The sequence below is a fragment of the Leptidea sinapis genome, chromosome 26, assembly GCF_905404315.1.
Source record: "Leptidea sinapis chromosome 26, ilLepSina1.1, whole genome shotgun sequence".
NCBI classification, from domain to species: domain Eukaryota; kingdom Metazoa; phylum Arthropoda; class Insecta; order Lepidoptera; family Pieridae; genus Leptidea; species Leptidea sinapis.
In genome coordinates, this window is record NC_066290.1 from 12,401,567 (window position 1) to 12,421,919 (window position 20,353).

At 35.2% G+C, this 20,353-nt stretch overlaps 2 protein-coding genes across 2 annotated transcripts in view; one reads left to right on the forward strand and one right to left on the reverse strand.

The window, feature by feature from the left end:
• The window catches only part of LOC126972605 (lariat debranching enzyme), a 57,891-nt gene that overhangs the window by 21,048 nt on the left and 16,490 nt on the right, over positions 1-20,353 (reverse strand). The gene's annotated exons all lie outside the window — the stretch shown is intronic.
• LOC126972480 (uncharacterized) lies at positions 11,829-19,386 on the forward strand. The gene is made up of 7 exons (XM_050819278.1): positions 11,829-11,921; positions 12,122-12,258; positions 14,398-14,530; positions 15,580-15,725; positions 17,443-17,651; positions 17,939-18,174; positions 18,950-19,386. The coding sequence occupies exons 2-7, from the start codon at positions 12,170-12,172 to the stop codon at positions 19,097-19,099; spliced, it is 963 nt and encodes a 320-aa protein (XP_050675235.1). The 5' UTR covers positions 11,829-11,921; positions 12,122-12,169; the 3' UTR covers positions 19,100-19,386.

The window sequence follows — 20,353 nt, forward strand, 5'->3', positions numbered from 1 at the left end:
ATTAGATTCTACAACAAAAATTGACAATTCAACAGTAAAGAAGAGAGAGAAATAGCCATATTTTCGTTATTAGGCTCTGTAGTGCACTTTAAGACTATATGTTAAATAAAACACAATGGTTTTATTCGTCCTGAAAGATAACTCTGACATTTTCGTGAAACGCTACGAAGGGACTGCCTTCTCTTTAAAGAACTATCATTATAAATCATAAGTAGTACACTAAATCATAACTCAAACTTTCTAAAATCATTAGAATAATCGAATAATCTGCTCAAATTATTCGATATTGCTCTGAATAAAACTCAAAAACATGAAGTTTTCGTCGCGAATCGAATACGCGCTCTCAAAGTCGGTCACTTGAAGTTAGTGAGCCAATAACTACAGGTCATTGCGCTGTTGCTGGTGCTAAAAAGACTTAAATTTTCTCAATTAATCTCGACCGCTTCACGGTTAGTAAGCAGGTAACATAATTATGGAAAACCGTTGTTTTCTTCGAGTGCTAATTTGCGTACACAATGTACTGTTTGAAACTATTTCGGCCTTACAAATAAACGTGGTGTAAAGTTATACATTATATGCATTATATGGATTGTGTAACAACAAATATGAATGCATTGATTTAGTACACAATCTAAACTTCCTGGTCCCAAGAGTTTTATGTCAGCGCAGTGTACGAAAGCGTCCCCTTTTTGCAGTTAGCCCAATTCGGACCAACTCCGGCAAACGCGCGCCTCTGCAGCGCCTAGCTAGCACATACAATGAAATCTTTTCAGCTATTGACGTTATTAGGTGCCTCGGAATTACAATTCAAATCAGCAATTAATAGCACATTGAAACAGCATGAATTTAATTAATGTTATTAAATTAAGTTTAAACTTAAATCTCATTGTTATTAAATTAAGTATTCTCATTGGAGACTTATACATTATAACCTATTAATAATAGGTATTGTAAGCAACATCTGTTTGTAATAATCTCTTGATTACTGCGTTATTAGAGTCTTCTTTTCTTTCTTGTAATCTAACACTTATATAGTAACCCGTGGACATTGTCGTAAGTTATGCACTTAGTACTAATTATTTTATTTCTTCCTCTAATGTAATAATCTAGTGTGTAATTGTTTTGTGTCCCAAATAAAATAAAATACGTCAGAATAAACCAAGAATATGCAAAAAGTTGACTATAATATCGCTGACAACACTGTCAATACAATGATAATTCTGAAGTTTTCCGAATGTCAAGCAGCCTTGGAAATAAACGCGGGAAACCTTATACCTTCGAGTAAAGTAAAATGTCTATTTGTAAATATTTTGCGTATTCTTAGTTTATTCTCAGGTATAATTTTATACCTGGTTTATTTGTATATCCGTTGTATTTCTCAACTATGAACAACAGTTAACAGTTTTTAGCAGACAGTTCGAAATTCTGCCCCAGATCGCATTCTTACTGTAAGTCGTTATGGAGTTCCATTGATCATCATATGTGACTACGCCAATTACTTTACCATAACGACGTAACGGTAGGTGACTCAAATATCTGGATAGCATAAAAAAAGATTCGGCCGAATATCGTTAATTTGCTCCAAAGAATTATGGATTTCCGTTACTTTGTCATGGATCCCATAATCAGAAACTAACCAAACTTTCACCAAACTACCATTGAAGTATAAGTATTATATACGTATAAGTAAGTATATTCTTTCCAATAAAAAAAGAATTATCGAAAAAAACTCATTGAAATCGGTTGGCGCGATATTGAGTTATTCGTAAATTTGTCACGCACATTCTTATAGCAAATTTAAGACTTTTAAGGTTTTCTCATGGATTACAATGTCAGATCTAAACAAAATCGCAAGGGGCCACACGGGAAGCCTTCAAATAAAAAAAAGAACTATCAAAATCAGTTCACCCAGTCGAAAGTACTGAGGTAACAAACATTACAAGAAAATAACCACGAATTGAGAACCTCGTCCTGTTTTTTTAAAAGCACTGTTCTAGAATATTAAACTTTTGTGTTCCTAGAACCTAGTGATACAGTGCGCTACTGCCTAGCCTTATGTATAATCCTATTAATCCTTTGTATGGCCACCACTTCGCTGGTACACCCCTAACGAGGCACCCCCCACTGGTGGACATAGAGACGTAAGCTATACATGTAAATAAAATTGGATTGTCTATTTATAATATTGAAATAACCGTTTTTTACAACATGTATTTGAATATACACCATTTTTTTTTTACTATTTTTGTCTGTCTGTATGTTTGTTCCGGCTAATCTCTGAAATGGCTGGACCGATTTTGACGGTAATTTTATTGGCAGGTAGCTTATATAATAAGGAGTTACTTAGGCTACGTTTATTTTACAAAAAATCCTTTATTTTAGAAAAATAAAGTAATGTTCCAATGTGCAAGAAACGGTTTAACTCTATAAAATATTTTTTATGGTAGAACAACGTTTGCCGGGTCAGCTAGTATAATCCTAAAAAACCTATTATGCTATAGATATTATAACCAAAATCGTTTCTGGTCAAACAACATAACGATAGAAACAATTAGCGACCACAATCTTGGATTTTATCGTTAGAGTTTTTATTCTTAATTCCGTTCTATCAATGGAGATACGTTTCAAAAAAAGATAACATAGTGAGTCTGTAATTGAGCTTGTAATCAGATCATTGTTTTATGTTATTCTAGTACACTTTACAACAATTAAGAATTAAGATTAAACATAAAGTGGGAGGCTCCTTTGTACAGGATGCCGGCTAGATTATGGGTATCACAACGGCGCCTATTTCTGCCGTGAAGCAGTAATATGTAAGCATTACTGGGTTTCGGTCTGATGGACGCCGTAGTTAGTGAAATTACTAGGCAAATGAGACTTGACATCTTATGTCTCAAGGTGACGAGCGTAGATGTAGTGCTGGTCAGAGTTTTTGGGTATTTCAAGAATCCTGAGCGGCACTGTATTGTAATTGGCAGGGCATATCAATTACCATCAGCTGAACGTCCCGCTCGTCTCGTCCCTTATTTTCATTAAAAAAAACGGTCAAGTATTGTTTTGCGGAAGAGGAGGACAAACGAGTATACGTGTCACCTGATGGTAAGTGATCACCTCAGCCCATACTCTTGTAACACCAGAGGAATCACAGGAGCGGTGTCGAACTTATAAAATCTCAAGTAAACATACATATGAATTCAAAAACCGTAATCACATTGGGACGTGACGGGCGAGGATCGAACCGAGGGCTCCGTGGTGAGAGTCAACTGTTCAACCTATTGGGACACTGACGCCACCAAATGACCAAGTTATGACGATTCATTATATTTTCGTAATTTATATGATTACGCGTTATTTTTCAGTAATCTATAATTATTCAAATGTTGTGAGACTTCGTGAGTGTAAATTATGCTTAGATTCGTCTTCAATCAATTCTACACATGTTTCGCCTCTATACGAGGCATCCTCATAAGATGTTGACTCGTCACATTCTGGCACGAGACTGCTCTCTCTTATTCTTTTCTCTCTCTCTCTATTTCAGTCTCGTGCCAGAATTTACACTCATGAAGCTCATAACATCTGAATATATTATCATACAAAACAAAACATAAAAAACTATAACTCTTTAAACACTTCGTCCAGTATAAATTTGCGTGTGGCAAAGAAAGGAACTTATGACTTGTTATAATTCTACTAGCTGACCCAGCACATGTTGTATTGCCATATAAAGTAATAAAATAAAATCAATAATTAAAATTTTTGGGGATTAGAATAGATGACAGATTCGCAGACCTACCAAAGGATAAATTATAACTTATCATACATATATACATAAAAATGTACATAAAATTTAGCACACTTCAATAGTAATTATATTCAATTGCCATCTTGCAACTCTAGTGCGTATCTGTGGATGTAATAGAACAATATTAAAATCGCGATAGAAAAATAGGTGTTGATGTATTAGGGTTGCATGTATTTTTTAATGTTGAAACACAAAAAACCTAAAAAATAAATAATTTATCTAAATTATAAAAAAAAACTTAGGGGTGGACAACCCTTAACATTTAGGGGGATGAAAAATAGATAATGTTCGATTCTCAGACCTACCCAATATGCACACAAAATTTCATGAGAATCGGTCAAGTCGATTCGGAGGAGTTTAACTACAAACACCGCGACACGAGAATTTTTTATATTAGATTACCCGCGACTTCGTCCACGTGGGATAGTTACTATGGGCATTTTTTATTTAAATTTATATATTATCATAGTCGGAAAAATTATTCGTGGTGCGCGCGCGTCGTAAAAAGTATCTCTCATAATTTAATCTCTCTCATTTAAAACATAAAAAGGCTAGTGGTTTTATACGATATTTAAATGTCTTTTACTGTTCTGTATTAAATATAATTATACCTTATATCATTTAAACGTCTAGAATCTAGATAGACTGTGACAGCTGTGAAAACGTCGAAAAAAGTTGAGGTTGGCTGTTAACCTCTATTCTGAGCAATGCACACCAACACAAATTGACATAGGTACAGATCGCGACTGTAAAACGTAGCTTGTCACACACACTAAAGTAATAAACCTGGCCTGTTTTCATCGGATATATGTATAGCTGCAAGAGGATCTATCAACACGTATAAATTATACATGGTAATTACTTATATTATAATAACACTTAAATGATGAAAATCCTTCTTAGATATTAAAGTCACAACTTACAGCTGCATCCCGTTTGACTTTTAATAACAAAACATATTGTTTCATGAGATAGGAGCCAAGTGATAAATTACCCTTTTTCTCTATTAACACTCGAAGATTCTTAAATTGACATCAACAAATTCTAAATAGATCATTCTTGTTTCAGATTTTGAAGGGGCTTGTATATGCACAGGATTACGATGGTAATTAGTTGAAAAATAAGTATTTTGATTATAAAATATTTAATCCATTTATATTTACATCTTTTAATACATAGATTAAATTAAGGTTAAGTAAGTTGCCGAGGCAATGAATGCGCTGACGAAATTGCAACATTAATTGGTGCCAAAATAACTCAAATTAACTCCTCATGTTTGCAAGAATTTAATAAACTCTGGAGTTAATACGCCAGGTTTATCCTAAAACATATCCAAGCAATTTGTTATTCTTTAAAGGGATAACCCTCACTTCTGGGATTAATTACACAAAGAAAAGGCATCGCATGAGACGGCGTCGTGTGTCGGGTCGTCGGGTTCTGCTTGTGGTGCCAGGTCGATCTGTTATAGTTAATTAATCATTGTATTTGTTGGATGCAATTACTAATTGTGACAGTAATCACGACCATCATGTTCACGAAGTATCCTTACACAAACAATGAGTTCAAGCTCTAAAGGTTGATGCATCCAATATACGATAATTTATATTTATACATTTCATTCTTTATTACTTTTCATGAAATAATTTATATTATTTAAGCACGACTCATATATTGGATGCAGCACCTTACAAACTAATTTGTTATGTATATTACAGCCATTGTAAAATACTCTACTTGATTGAAGAGAGTGGCCGTTGAGTTTCTTATATGTTCTTCCCACGAGCTCAACTTTTTACGAACATTTGGTAAATTTAGTAATTTATAAGAAATATTTATAGTGAGAGTGAGATTCAGAAGCGCTTAGTTTAAGCGTAATTGACTAAAGTTCATTTGACTTTGACTTTGAAGTAGTACGTTTAATTGGCCAAACTTACGCCTTCTAACCATGACCCTACCCTCGGCCTCAGAGATTGAATAGCGTGTAGATTCTGTAATAGTGCAGATGAAACCGCGTTACACATCCTCTCTGAATTTGGTTTGTTGCGAAAACGTAGCAACTCTTTGGGAAGTCCAATTCTTCAATCACTTGAGATATGACAGTTCACTGCAAAAGATAAAATAAGATTCATAAAAAGAATCAATCTTAGCAGTGAGCTATAGTTAACAGTGGCTATCACAACAGAGAGAGAAAAAGGGCTGCTTTAAATTGTATTGAAACAGCATTACTAACTGTAACCATAATGTCACTTATCGGCGCTCCTTTAGATTGTCCCTGGTAGATATCGTATGACCAAGTATTCTACCGCCGTAACTCTTATCCACATGTTCGCCAGGACCATTGATTAGGGTGGTTTCGCCATGTAGAAAGAAAGTATTAAGAAGCGGTCGATGGTGTTTTACAAAAAATATAATTGCTTCTCCACACCATAATATTTTATTTGTTTGAATTCATTAACAATTAACATTAACTGTCAAACATAATTTATAAATACTTAGAAATGGTATATACTGATAATTTTGAATTAAATCTATTAATTACTCAATCTTTTAAATAGATGACGGTATCTGACTGTTAAAAATAACTCTTAAATTACAGTAACGGATATTCAGTGCACCTTCTCAAGTGGAGGAGCAGGTCGAGACGCTGTGACAGCGTTGCTAAGGAAGCCTGACGGCTTTCGAGGAGCACCACTCTTCGCTGACGACAGAACGACGGACCCCATTGCCGACCCAGTCTGCCAGATCAGGCCGGAACCCGACGATCCCACAGGACTCTTGTACAGACTCAGGATATCCGATTTTACAAAATGCGGCGTGTTGAAACGGAACGTAAGTTATTTTAAAATATTTCAAACATGCTGCACCCCGTGGGTTTACTCGCGTATAATGATTTTTGTCATAAAATACGTCCGTTTTCACATGCACACGGTTCCCATCTAAACGACGCTCCGTGCCGTGTAAGCTCTTTCACTTGTACACGGTTTCCGCACGGTCGCCCGACGTCGGCAGGGGGTGGTCACAGTATTATCGAGATACTAGACTGAAGACGTCGCTGTTTTGCGCCAGAAAATATCCATAGAAGATTTTCCTCGGTGCTGCGGTGCTGCGGTGCTGCGGCTCTGAAATAGCGTGTTTAACTAGATGAATCATGATGAAATCCAGTCAACGCGTCCATAAACGCCTCGGTAGCCTGATTTACACAAGCATTCAATTTTCTCAACTAAAAAAAATAGATTTACCAAAGCGTAGCTGACTGTTTACGACTTGCCAATCAAAATCGGTTAGAGTAACAATAGATTCGCTTTCATGTTCTATCTTGCCTCTCCATTAGAGATGATCTCTCTAACATGCTTTGTTCGGCTATACGCTAACGACAAATGTATGTACCTATATAGGTGACGATAAAAATGTGTGGATACTGTGAAAATGGCTTTTATGGTGTGTATGGATGATGCAGCTACTGTACTTAATAACTTTTGTTTTGTATTAATTTACGTTTACTTTTTTGACTTACTCGTGTAAGACATTGACTATTTGACGTTTGAGTGTGTCTGTTGCATCATTTTACATTTTACATATTATATTGTAATTGAAATGATCTGTAAATCTTGATATAAAAGAGTGGCAATGAGTTTCTTGCTACTTCTTCTCATTAGCTCAAGCCTTTACGAAGTAGCGGTAGATTCAATAAGAAAAATATTTTATTTTTTTTGACATTCATAAGTGTCTTTCCCGTGACCTACGTGAATAAACTGATTTTTATTTGATTTGATTTGAATGTAAGGGGAGGATAAAACTTGCTAAGTTTTTTGCCAGTTCTTCTCAGAAAAAGCCTCCTGGTAGTCTCTTGAACCGATGGCATCAAATTTGACTTTCATAAGAGTACAAATTGTACCTACATGATTAAAGAAATTTCATTTCATTTCATTGTAAGTACCTCTTAGGGCCAAACCAATATATATTTTGTTCTTTATATTTTACAAATATATTATAGTACTAGCTGACCCGATAAACGTTGTTCTGTACATAATAAATAACATACTTTTTTATGAATTGGTCAATAATAATTCATAATATCAAGAACTATTTCGTAAAATATGCTCCCTGTTAATGAAATTGTTTCACAGCAGAACAGTTAACTGTCAAACCGTGTGTCAATAAATTCTCTCATAAAAAATATCCATACAAAACAATTATTGGAAATAAAAATAATTGTGGGTCCCAAATCGAAATAGAAACTATCCTATCTCTCAAGTTGGACAAAACTGCACTCCATGAAATAATCCCTATTAAAATCCGTTTATTAGTTTAGGAGTCCATCGCGGACAAACAACGTGTCACGTTATTTATATATATTAAGACTAGCTGACCCAGCAAACGTTGTATTGCTTATAAAGTAATAAAAAATACCAATAATTAAAATTTTCAAACAAATCGGTTAAGCCGTTTAGGAGGAGTTTGGTAACAAACACCGGGACACGAGAATTTTATATATAAGAATATATTTTTTTTGTTTGCGATTGTATTGCACCCCATCGTAAAGTAGCCAGTTAGTATTGTCATCGGCATAATGAGCAATGCCGTTAAGTTAACAGTATGTTATGTGGATAGCTATGACTTACACAGCCTCGTAGTCAAGTATATATTATTAAGTTTGTGAACCGGTACGCTAAGCGAAGTAAGGACGTATGCCAACTGTCAATCTATCGACCGTAATATCGTATAGTGAGTCTGCATTTTGCATCGTGGAATTCTGGAGTAACCGTTGAGTACATAACTGAATCGATCGCTTCCTGAGTATTTTACATTTGCAGTGTATTTTAATGTTTTGAATTATAATTCAAAATCAAATATTTTTATTCAAAATAGGATTAAAAATTGCTTATTGAACGTTAAAAACTACCACATATCCGAAATAGTATGCCTCAGACCTGAGACGAACAGGCGTCAGAAACTCAGCGGGCTTTTATTCATTAAAATATTAATTACAGTGGTATATCGTACAATAAAATAGATAATTAAAAAGCCTGAGGGCGTTCGCTCGATTCCCGGTCTGTGGTATCATTAAGAAAATCATATAATATTATGTTATAGTAGTACCTAACCTTTTTACCAACCAAATTTTTAACAATAATTCTTTTGAATTTGAAACCGTTTTTAACAATTCTTTTGAATTTGATAACACATTTGTTTTGTAGATTTTCTGGGATCATATTGTAAAAGCCTTAAATAATGTATACGTCTAGATAGACTCTCTTGCTGTTAGACAACCGATAAAAACAGGCCAGGAATATTAGTTTAGTGTGCGTGACAAGCTACGTCTTACACTCGCGATTTGTATGACACCTTGTTTTACTGTGTTTGTGACGTATGTAAGGCATATATATCGGCCAATAAAAGACTTACTAACTCGACTTACCGAATAGTAAGCATAAGAAATTTATGTATGTTTCTACTCTTATAATCACCAAAATTCATGCAACTGGGACAAAATATCTCCTACAAGTATAAACAAAAAAATAATGATGCAACAAATGCTTCAAAAATGTACTTTTTTAGTAGTTTCTGTGTTTTTCCTGTCCGTACACACGGACAAACAGTCAATAATTCAATAAACATTTTTTTTTGGATTAGGTATTGTTCTAGAACACACAGTAAATATTCTTATTCATTCTCAGAAAGTCAGTCCATAGGAAAAAAAAATATGTAAGTATTCGGGAGTTGAAAAAAATAATGTATTTCAAAGTTATTGTATAAAATGTAGTAATAAAATGATAAGGATTAATATAGTATTTGTATAAAGATAAACAGATTTTATATTGCCGCATTATAATTGCCAATTTTCAAAGTATTAAAATGGATATAGTATGTTATCTATCTATCTACCTATGCCATTGCGATTTTTTCTGTAGACCTATATAGATAAGATACACAATTCCATGATACATTATTTCGTTGTATCTCAAAGGATTTAGACAGCGTTTTCATTGAAAGCTCCTAGACGGATTATTTTTACGGCTCCAACAAATATCTTTAATATATACAAAAACTAATCAAATTATATGCTTAAACCTTCCTTGAGAACCACGCTATCCCTTGCTGGAAACAGCATGAAAATCGGTGCAGTCGTTTTTGAGTTTATTGCGAACAGACAGACAGACAGGCGCGGCGGAGGACTTTGTTTCATAATATGTAGTGATTTTTAAGTATAATATGTATTGAAGTATAAAGTAATTATAAGATTATGATGCAATGAGTGATTTTATACGGCCTACCATCAAATTTTCTCCACGCTTGTCCGAAAGTTATTTAAAATTTGCAGGAAGAAATATAGGCTTAAATAGTTCCCCTAAAATCTTTTAAATAAACTGCGACTACAAAAGTGTATCTTTTCAGAATAAGGCACAGTAATATCTTTTATTGCTTAAATTGTGCCCAGCTGACAGTAGTGATATAAACTCACTCTTAGGCAGGCTTCCGGAACGGCTCTCTGCATTTATAATCTAAATTCCGGCACATCGCCTCACTCATCTTTAAAATTCAGATTGATCACTAACCCCGTCATTCCCGGCACATGCAGACGTCTTTATGAAAGAGGAATTAATACTAATCACATTGCTTTTGGCTCTTCATTAAAAAAAATTCAAACGCAAACACTGGATTCATCAGAATCACATTATGGCAAATTAATTAATTATTATTAATTATTAATTCAATTTCTAATTCCAGTATGTGTGTACCGCTATATGAAAATGTATTCCCATACATTATTATTCCCCTTCCCCTTTACATACGCGCATTTTGAAAACATAATCTTAAATATTCCGATTCAGACTTCAGAACTCTCGTCGGTATCATTCTGTGTGGGGCAGCTTCAGCATCATCATCAGCCGGAAGACGTCCACTGCTGGACAAAGGCCTCCCCAAAGATTTTTACTACGATTGGTCCTACGCTACCTTCATCCAACGTATTCCGGCGATCTTGACCAGATCCTCGGTCTTCTTGCGGGGGCCTTGCCAACACTGTGTCTATCTGCAGCCATCTATCCTTCGAACTATGTGCCCTGCCCACTGCCACTTCAGTTTAGCATATTAGTATTGTACATCATACTAGTTCCGCACTTTCTGAATTAATAATATAGAATCAGATTATAAATCCGGAGAGCCATTCCGGCCGTATGGGGCCAGCCTAATGCTATTCGCTAATCTAACTTTTAACCCGCAGTATTGTTTCATTCGCTTTGAAACGTAATAGAATGATCGTAAATCGAATCGCAATAACGGGAACCTACAATGTCAGCCGTTCATTTCTAATAATATTATAGATAATTAACTTTCTCGGCGTTTATAATTTTGTCCTAGATTTTGAAGTATTTATAGTAGCACACTAACTTATCTGAATATAATGACACAGTGAATCCTTAATGTTTAATTAACTTTGAAATTGAATAAACATTTGTTTTTAAGTTGGCTACTATGTCTTCTAGTTATTTCCCAACCGTACTCTAAAATATTTATCGTAGTGTGCGTAAGGTGATCAGAGTTTTATGAATCCAACGCAGCTGCGAACTGATTACGATTTAAAATGAGTCTTATATGTGGCAATCTAATGTAGTTTTTTCTTTAAAAGATGTAACTAAGTGAGTTTCTTCTGTTACCTTCTACTCTTTATTATGTGATCTGGCCACTTACAGTATTCCCTATCTTATCGTGAAACGTCGCATTGATCGACTATCTCATCGATCCATATTCTCTTTTAAATAAATCTATACAATCAATCTACTTTCCTTCAATCCATCCTCAGCATATACATTCATATTGAACTCTACATTGCTCTCTAATTACTTAAATTTATATTTAATCCTGTTCTGCTACACCTAGCTTTACCTTAACTAACGTAGGAACCTACATGAACCATGTCTCAATCAACCTCTATGGTCGTGCCTTCATGAAGACATTCTAATCAAACCGTATATTGTTTACCAGTTTTCAGTTTTAAAATATTACTTACATGATAATTACAAATTTTGTATCAAACATTGTTTGTTTAATTATTTTCAAAGAAAACAGAGATCTAAATTACACTTAACACTAACACTTTTAATGGATTAAAACGCGTGTAATTATAACTGTGTTTTTAAATTAAATTTTCGCGTAAAAAGTGTTATATTTAAATGTGTAACGCTCGCGTTAATCAAAGAAAATACTAAACAGAGATCTGTTACAAAAATATATATTCAACAGATTTAGAAATTTTGTATGAAATAGATGAAAAAAGATGTCTTGGAAATAACCTTTCTTGCAACAATTCTATTCTAGGGTTTCGTCCACGTCCGCATCTGGTTCCCGCAGTTCCCCGGGGTGGTGATGCAGTCAGACCAGGAGCTCATCATCATGTGCAAGCCGCCGGAGCCAACGATCATAGAAAACAAGGCTGCAGGGTTTGCGGGAAGCTTGTGAGTACATACTTACTGATTTATTTCTACTTACAAAGATCGATTTACACGACCGATGTTGGACCAGGATTCTAGAAGACTGAAGAATTTGGAACAACCTGGGCTAGGAATAAGGCCTTTGATTTTTGCAAGCAGTCTTCTTATCCTTTAAAGTTTTTATCGATATTAAATGAACACAAGGGTAATAAAAAAAATCTAAAAATAATAATAAATAATTCAAAATTTATTCACACGCTACGGCACGACGCGGACTTTGGACTAGTAGGAGTCAATGTCAAATGCTAGCGCGTGGCTAGAATATAAGGAAAATTGATTTATTTAAGTGAATTATGTTTTTTTATGATTACCGTTAAGTAACTCTACCCGTGTGTATTCCTTTAATTTTATAATAACAATAATTATCTCCACGCAGTAAATTCTAGATTCGGTCAAAGTAGTAGAATCCATGTGGGGCTGGACAAAATTGCATAGGAAGCAAACGAGACACATTAAATGCTTAGGAAAACAAAAAGGAAATAATGTTGTTATGGAGGAGCTTGTTGATATTTCTCAATTTTGAAGAAGTCGCGCTTATATTTATTTGTGTGAACGGCTAGATCACTTGCTGTTACGTAGAGTCGTTGCTTCATTGTGGGTCTTCTATCGTATTTATTAGCCTAAACGAACTAAAAGCTGCGCTCAACAAGGTGACGAGTGGGAAAACGTGTGGACTTGACGATCTCACAGTCAAACAGATGCAGATGCCCTGCAACGCTGGACTGGATTCTGAGGCTCTTCAACAAGTGCCTAGAAACTAAAAACATGCCCGGGTCATTGCGTTACTTGAGCCTGGTAAAACTGCTGACGATCCTAAAAATTTCCGACCAATTTCCCTTCTTTGCCACCTGTACAAGCTGTTTGAAAGAATATTTCTTGGCCGACCACACATCGATGAGAAGCTTATCCCCGAACAATCAGGTTTTCGTCCAGGCAAGTCCTGCTCGTCGCAAATTCTCAACCTGACCCAACATATTTAGGATGGTTTAGAGAGGGGGAAAATTACCGGTGTCGCTTTTGTGGACCTATCGGCTGCTTACGATACCGTTAACATCAGCGCAGTGATCAAAAAGTTTTACGAAATCACGGCTGATTACACCTTTTGCCAGATTGTGAGGCAGCTACTGAGCAACCGCCAATTCCAGGTTGTCCTTCAAAATCAGAAGAGTCGGTGGAGGAAACAGAGTAATGGACTGCCACAGGGTAGCGTCCTGGCACCAAGTCTGTTAAATATCTACACAAATGACCAGCCTAGGGCACGGGACATAAAAGCTTCATTTACGCAGATGACCTAGCACTAGCAGCCAAGCGGACAGCTTCACGAGTGTAGAGGAAGCAATATCTACATCCCTGAACGAGCTCGGCGACTACTATACAGCAAATGGATTGAAACCAAACCCAAATAAAACCGAAGTCTGCGTATACCACCTTACCGTAAACAGGGAACTTAACATCACATGGCAAAACACAAAATCATCGCATAATAGATTCCCCTTTCCCATAACAGCACTGCATGAACACTCAGCAGAAAGTCTGCACACGCAGCAACTTACTGAGAAAGCTGCGTCTTCCTGGGGAGCTAAACCAACCGTCTTGCGCACTACAGCCATTGCACTCTGCTACTCCGCGGCCGAATATGCCCCCCCCCCCTGTATGGGAATGGTCGGCACATACAAAGCTGATCGACGTAGCTCTGAATGAGTCCTGTCGTTTAGTAACCGGTTGTCTGAAGCCAACATCTACCGAAAAACTGTACCAGCTGGCAGGAATAGGTGAGGTGCGAAGAGAACTCCAGCTCTTAAAAGTCGCCAACACTCCTATCATTCCTCTGGTGTTGCAAGAGAATGTGAGTAGTGGTGATCACTTAGCACCTGGTACACTCGTTTGTCCTACTCTTTCATTAAAAAATATCACATGCGATCGAACTATTGACTTCCGTTTATAAATGGAATGCATGAAGCAATTCTCTGCTTCTTGAGCATTGATTTATTGTACTGGACAATAAGCCATCCAAAGATGAGACCATCAACTTTTCCACTTGACTAATATTATAAATGTTAAAAGTTTCAAATAACATATATAACGTCGGATTATATTTTTCAGTCCGCATGGCGCCCGGGTGTCAGGAGTGGTGGAAGAAACTCCAGGTAGACTGGAGTACGAGGTGGCGTTGTACAAGGAAGCGCCTCCGGTGTCCAGGCACTCCAACCACTCCGTCGACATGCCCGTTGACCAGGTAATTAGTGTACCAACGAGTAATCACTTCACTTTACTTACGTTCTCACTAGTTCACTACCGATCATTTTAAAGCGATTTTCAGTTACTTAGCTGGTTCTTGCTTAAACTACATCTAATAACTGTAGCCATCAAGAAGTGAAATAAATATATTTTAATTTAAATAAGTAACACTATTAAAAAAATATTGTTTTAACTCAATAAACGAATATTATCAAACGAAGTGGTAACTGACTCCAATAATATTAAAATTATGATTATTTTTACTACATTATCATTTAAAATTAATTATTGTAATTGTAGGGTCTTTTAGGTATGGCTTTACGTTGGTCAAATTAAATGTAGCAGTATTGATTGTGTTAGGTTATAATACTATAAAACGAAACCACTGAAATATTTGCATGTCTGTCAAGACGAAACATGTGCCTACTCTTAAATTTGTAACAACATTACTTGTGAATGTTTGTGGCCAATAAAGAACTTTGATTTTGAAGTAATACTTCTTTTGACGCGTACGCGAAAAATTGTCAGAGCGAATTTATACGAAGCGACACCATGATGTTAGTCGGTCGACTAGACCATTTGTATCATACTTCAGCTACCATAAACCTCTTGTAACTTATTTGGCTACTGAACCACAACCAATTGACGAGAATTGAATAAATTTTAATATAAGTATAAGTTTCACAAATAAAATAAATCATATTATGTAATAATATTTCATTTTTTGTATTTAATACCTTCTTTATTAAAATATTGTTCTCTCTAAAAAAATAAAAATGGACCTGCTATGGTGATCGGGTGTACTATATCCTCATATAAGGGAGTTTGTTTATATTGAAACAACACACTACACTTTAGGACAACTGTTTATAATATATTACTGAACACTCCCTAAATATACAATAATAATATAAATTATTTAAGGATTTTTGTTTATTTACACTACACAGTTTTCATTATACCCGCACCCCACTTTTGATTTGATAATCAATTACTTTCTGCAACATAAAGGAAGGCGACGATGATAAATTGAAGCATTATTTTCAGGCAGTGCCGATTGGCACAAAGTTGCAATTGCGTGCTCGGATCAACCCGGACTCTGCTTGGAGGCATATCAAGCTGCTAGAGGTAGCCGTGTCGCCAGATCCTGACAGACCACATGCGCCTGGCGCGGTCCTTCTCGTCAAAGATGGGTAAGTCTTGAATGAAAAAAACATTGTGGGAGAGTTTCTTGCGCCGCTTCTTCTCTCTGAGAGAGCCATTGGTTTCCGAAGCGGTAGTAGTGTCTAGTACATTAGGATAGACTTCAAAAAAAAATCTTAAGGAATCAATTTTGAGAGAATACATGCCTTTTTATTCCTTTTTATGCCTTGACACAATATATTGTACTGAACAGTCAAGGTCAGGTAGAAGGTACTAATTTAAACAATTTGTTATTTTTTTTTAAATAAAATCTTAAAGATTTAAGAATCTAAAAGTAATTAATCCCAGAAATGGGGAGAAGTGATCACTTAAAAAAAATATAAATTGTTAAGATTTGAAAGAGCGACATCTCAAGTCAATGTCCTAATATGCAAATATTGGGGTTGAGCAGGTTATCAACTGTAAAGTAGATCCTGAAGATGAAGCCACAACCTGAAAGTTGAACAAAGACATCAAGATTTATGAACTTTACGTGTTCTTTACGTCTAAGGAATGTATACCATAAGACTTATATCCCATATTTTTATATAAGAGGGAGCAAACGGGCAAGACATTCATGTAATGGGAAGTCATGGACATCAGCAACAAAAGGGGCCAAGAGATGCGATGCAAGTCTTTATGATGGGGAGTATCCTCTATATATGATGATCCCTGTATTCTTCCTGAGGGATGCTCGGTTGTCGGCCAGAAACACTAGTCGAAAGATACTCAGTGGTCATTTACTACTCCGAAGCGCGACTAGTAACTCGTCCCACTCGCACATTTGGTAAAGCCCACCGACAAAACTATTGTAACTATACACTTGCTTGTTGCTGCTTGTAAAGCACTTGGAATGAGCAGTCCTGACTAAGTACAACATCTTCCCTACTAGCGTTGCAGTATTTAGCGCGAGACACGTATAGGAGACAGGGATGGCGACATCGTATCTATGAATAAAATATCTTCGATCGATTTTTCTTCTTTGTAGCTTCGCCATCATCAAATCTACATTTTTATGATAAAGTCACCAACCTATTAAGTTTTATGATCTTAAAAAATCAATTGAGATTTGTATAACTGATTTGAAAATTTTTATAAAATTATTTTATTCGGTATGAAATCATTTTGATCTAATAAGTCTGAAGCTTTAACCGCGACTGCTTTGCCGGCACTCAATTAATGCCTACTACTCGGCTAAATCCAGTTAGTAAGTTTTTTGTGGGGCGTTATGCCTTATGTTATCTTATATGCTTTTACAACAAGATACCAGAAAATGTTCAAAACAAATGTATGACGATATTCAAAAGAATTGTTAAAAAACGTTTGTGTGGTAAGGGTTACTAAAACATAAATGACTTTCTTAATGGGAATACAGGACGATTTATTTTATGGAATGTATGTATGTATCACGGGGAGTCTCATCGGATCTGGCTATTTTTCTAACATCCATTATCGAATTTTAATTAGTTTATCTTTCATTTATCATACAAATCCTCAGATATATTTTTGGTCCTTAGAGCCTTCGCTTGGTCACATAAGTGCACGTTCTAGTCAAGTATTGCGACTTAAACAAACTGCAATGCAATAATCATCTAGTCACTTTCTCCATGACGAAGAAACAATCTTTTGAAAATTTGAAATATGTCACTTACCTATTATCTACTGCAATGCTTTTATTTCTATCCTTCAAATGGTATATTTAATTTTAAACAATTAACAATCTTGTAGTTGCCGAAACCGGGACTTCGCATCAATAATTCCTCATCAGCCGGCAAGGTATCGCGAACGGCATAATGAGGTGTTCCTTGATTTTGAAGCCTTCCTCCTGGCTTCGATGAAAGAGCGTTCCACTCTTTGGATACACTCGCAGATAAAGGCTTGCATGGAGCCGGCAGACTGCCAGCCCGACTACTGCTTGGACTTATATGAACCTTCAGGTTAGTCTAAAATTTAAATACCTAGAATCAGTCACAATTAATAAATAATTATTGGAAACTCTTTATTGCACTAAATTTAATAATAAATACTCATTTAAAAATTATGATTGCAGAATAAAACGCGCTTATCACTATTCGGTTATCTCTTATTATTCTTATGTTTTACTTTTTATTTGCTTAAACCATTTGTTTAAAAATGTGATCCCAAGTTATTATATCTCTGGGTGATCACAAAATAAACTAAATACCTTCGGTAGACAATATTAACTGATTATATAATTTGTCAGGTCACGGCCGACGAAAAAGAGAAATGTCCGAAGAATACGATTTCCAAAATATTACTTCATCACCACTGATTGCTGACAACGGAAGCACTCCGTTCACAAGGTTCAAAGAAAACCTGGAATACACCGTAGTAATGCCAGGAGAGCTGTTCCACAAGACACCAATAGAAGCAACTTGCGGCACGTCTATGATGGTCGCTGTCGTTTTGGGCATGTTGCTCTTTATGTCAGCATTGCTGGTAAGTATAATACTAAGACATCCATGTTTTTGCTTTGAGTTCTATTACACTTGAGAGAATATAATTGGCTGCAATGATGCGGTGTCACACTTTTATGACTGTTTGCTAAAAAGAGTCAATGTAGATTTATTTAAATCTTACAAGCTGCTGCCCGCGACGTCCTAATAGCGTGGATTTCAGATAATTCTTGTTTCTGATTATATTTATATCTTAATTAAATTATAAAATAATCTATACTTGATTTCACAATGTTATTTATTAAAAAACTCGTCTGGAAAAAGATTTTACCGTTTTATTCGGAAAATTATTTGGGGCCATGGGTTTAAATTATTTTCCAAAGGTCCTTTGTTGCTACGAGTCCTCCAAGTCTCTAAATCTGGCATGGAAGTGTATATATCACGTATACGCCTATATATTGGACCGACCTCTTGTTAAAATTGCAAAACTTTAATTAAATCTCTTCAGTAGTTCGCCCACCGCCGGACCGCACCATAGTATCGCGCACTCGGTTGGTACACATCATTGTAACAGTTAAAATATAATAATATGTCCTAATGGTGTAGTGTAAAAGACAAAGTTTTTATTAATATAGATTGATATTGTCAATCTAAATTTGATGATATTCTTTACCTGTTTAGTTATTTACATGGGTACATCAATTATAATTAAATAAATTCGGTAATATGTTAGCATTATTTCATGATATTCTTCAACTGTTTCAGTAATAAATATTTGTACATCGATAATGTACTAAATTCGAAATGTTTTCTGACAGATGTGCTATCTGGCATCAAGATTGAACTCCACAATGATGAAGAGCAATCTACATGTTCCGAATGGTAAAGGATTTGAGCAGATACTCCGGGAGCTGGCAAACCATTCCATCCCAGACACCGGTTATACGGGACGACCCACCGTACAATGATTTTATTCATAATATAGTTAAATTTATATATTATTTATATAATGTAAGTTAATATAAGCGCTGGTCTTTAAGACTGTTCGTAAAATAAGGAGTTTGTGATTTACTTTTGCTACGTTAATTTACTTAAACGGATTTATGTTGAAAAAGTACTTAATACACTTTAAGGCGCAAAAAGGTATGCATTTAATTATCCAGGGTGTACGTAAAGACAATTTATAACGTTATTTATTAGTCGACTAGTGTTTTTGTGGACTGTAGGGTAAAATAGCATATTGTATCTCGTTTATTAATAACCAATCAAACAAGATTACATTATATATATATATATATATTACGAGTAATAGTAATTGCAGATAGTTTTACAATATTATTAGTAACTTATTACAGTAGTCTTGAATGATGTGTAAAATCATAAAACAAATCATTAAAATTAAATTAGCTTGGATTTCCCAATTTATATTTTTGTAGGTAATATTAGAAAATTACCCATGATTTAGAAAAACAAAATTACCTATGTAATTTTATTATAATCGAGAAAACTTTTTTATGTTATCTACTTTAAAATATTATAGTGACAGAAATTAAACCTTGAAGTATGATAAAGATCCGCACGAAAATATCCATTCGAATAATTCCATTTAACTCGATTTTTTAAAGAATATTACAAATACATATTAATATAATATCAGATTTAATACACTGTTTAACTGTAGTTAATTGCAGCTGATGCGTACTCCTCTTTCTCTCTCTCTCGCTCTCTCTGTTTCCCTTCCTCTTTCTCGACACACACATGTAAACATTATGTTAGCCGACAGTTTATGTCGTTAGTAGAAACTTCGCGCAAAACGGGTTGGCGCCATCCCACCGCGCGCTCTCATTGGTCAAATCAAATAGCGCGCGCTTCCCCGGTTTCCTGTAACACAAAATATCCGTTCCTTGTCTAAGTATACAGCCTTATATTACACACAATTCAATGGGATTAATATTATTATGGCGTTCCTTTATTAATTGTTACTAAGGATATAATAATAAGTTACACGCCTTATTATTTCTAATTTAAGGTGTATCTAGACACCATCAGAAAGTAGACGATAAGCACACACGAAGTCTATATAGACTTCGTGTGTGCTTTCTAAAAATTTTGACAAAAAACTTTCACATTAGAGTTTAAAAGGTACAAAGTATCTACGATTATACAATAATATTAATTATAATCTATGTTAATTGCGTTGTTGCTGACAGTTAGAATATATT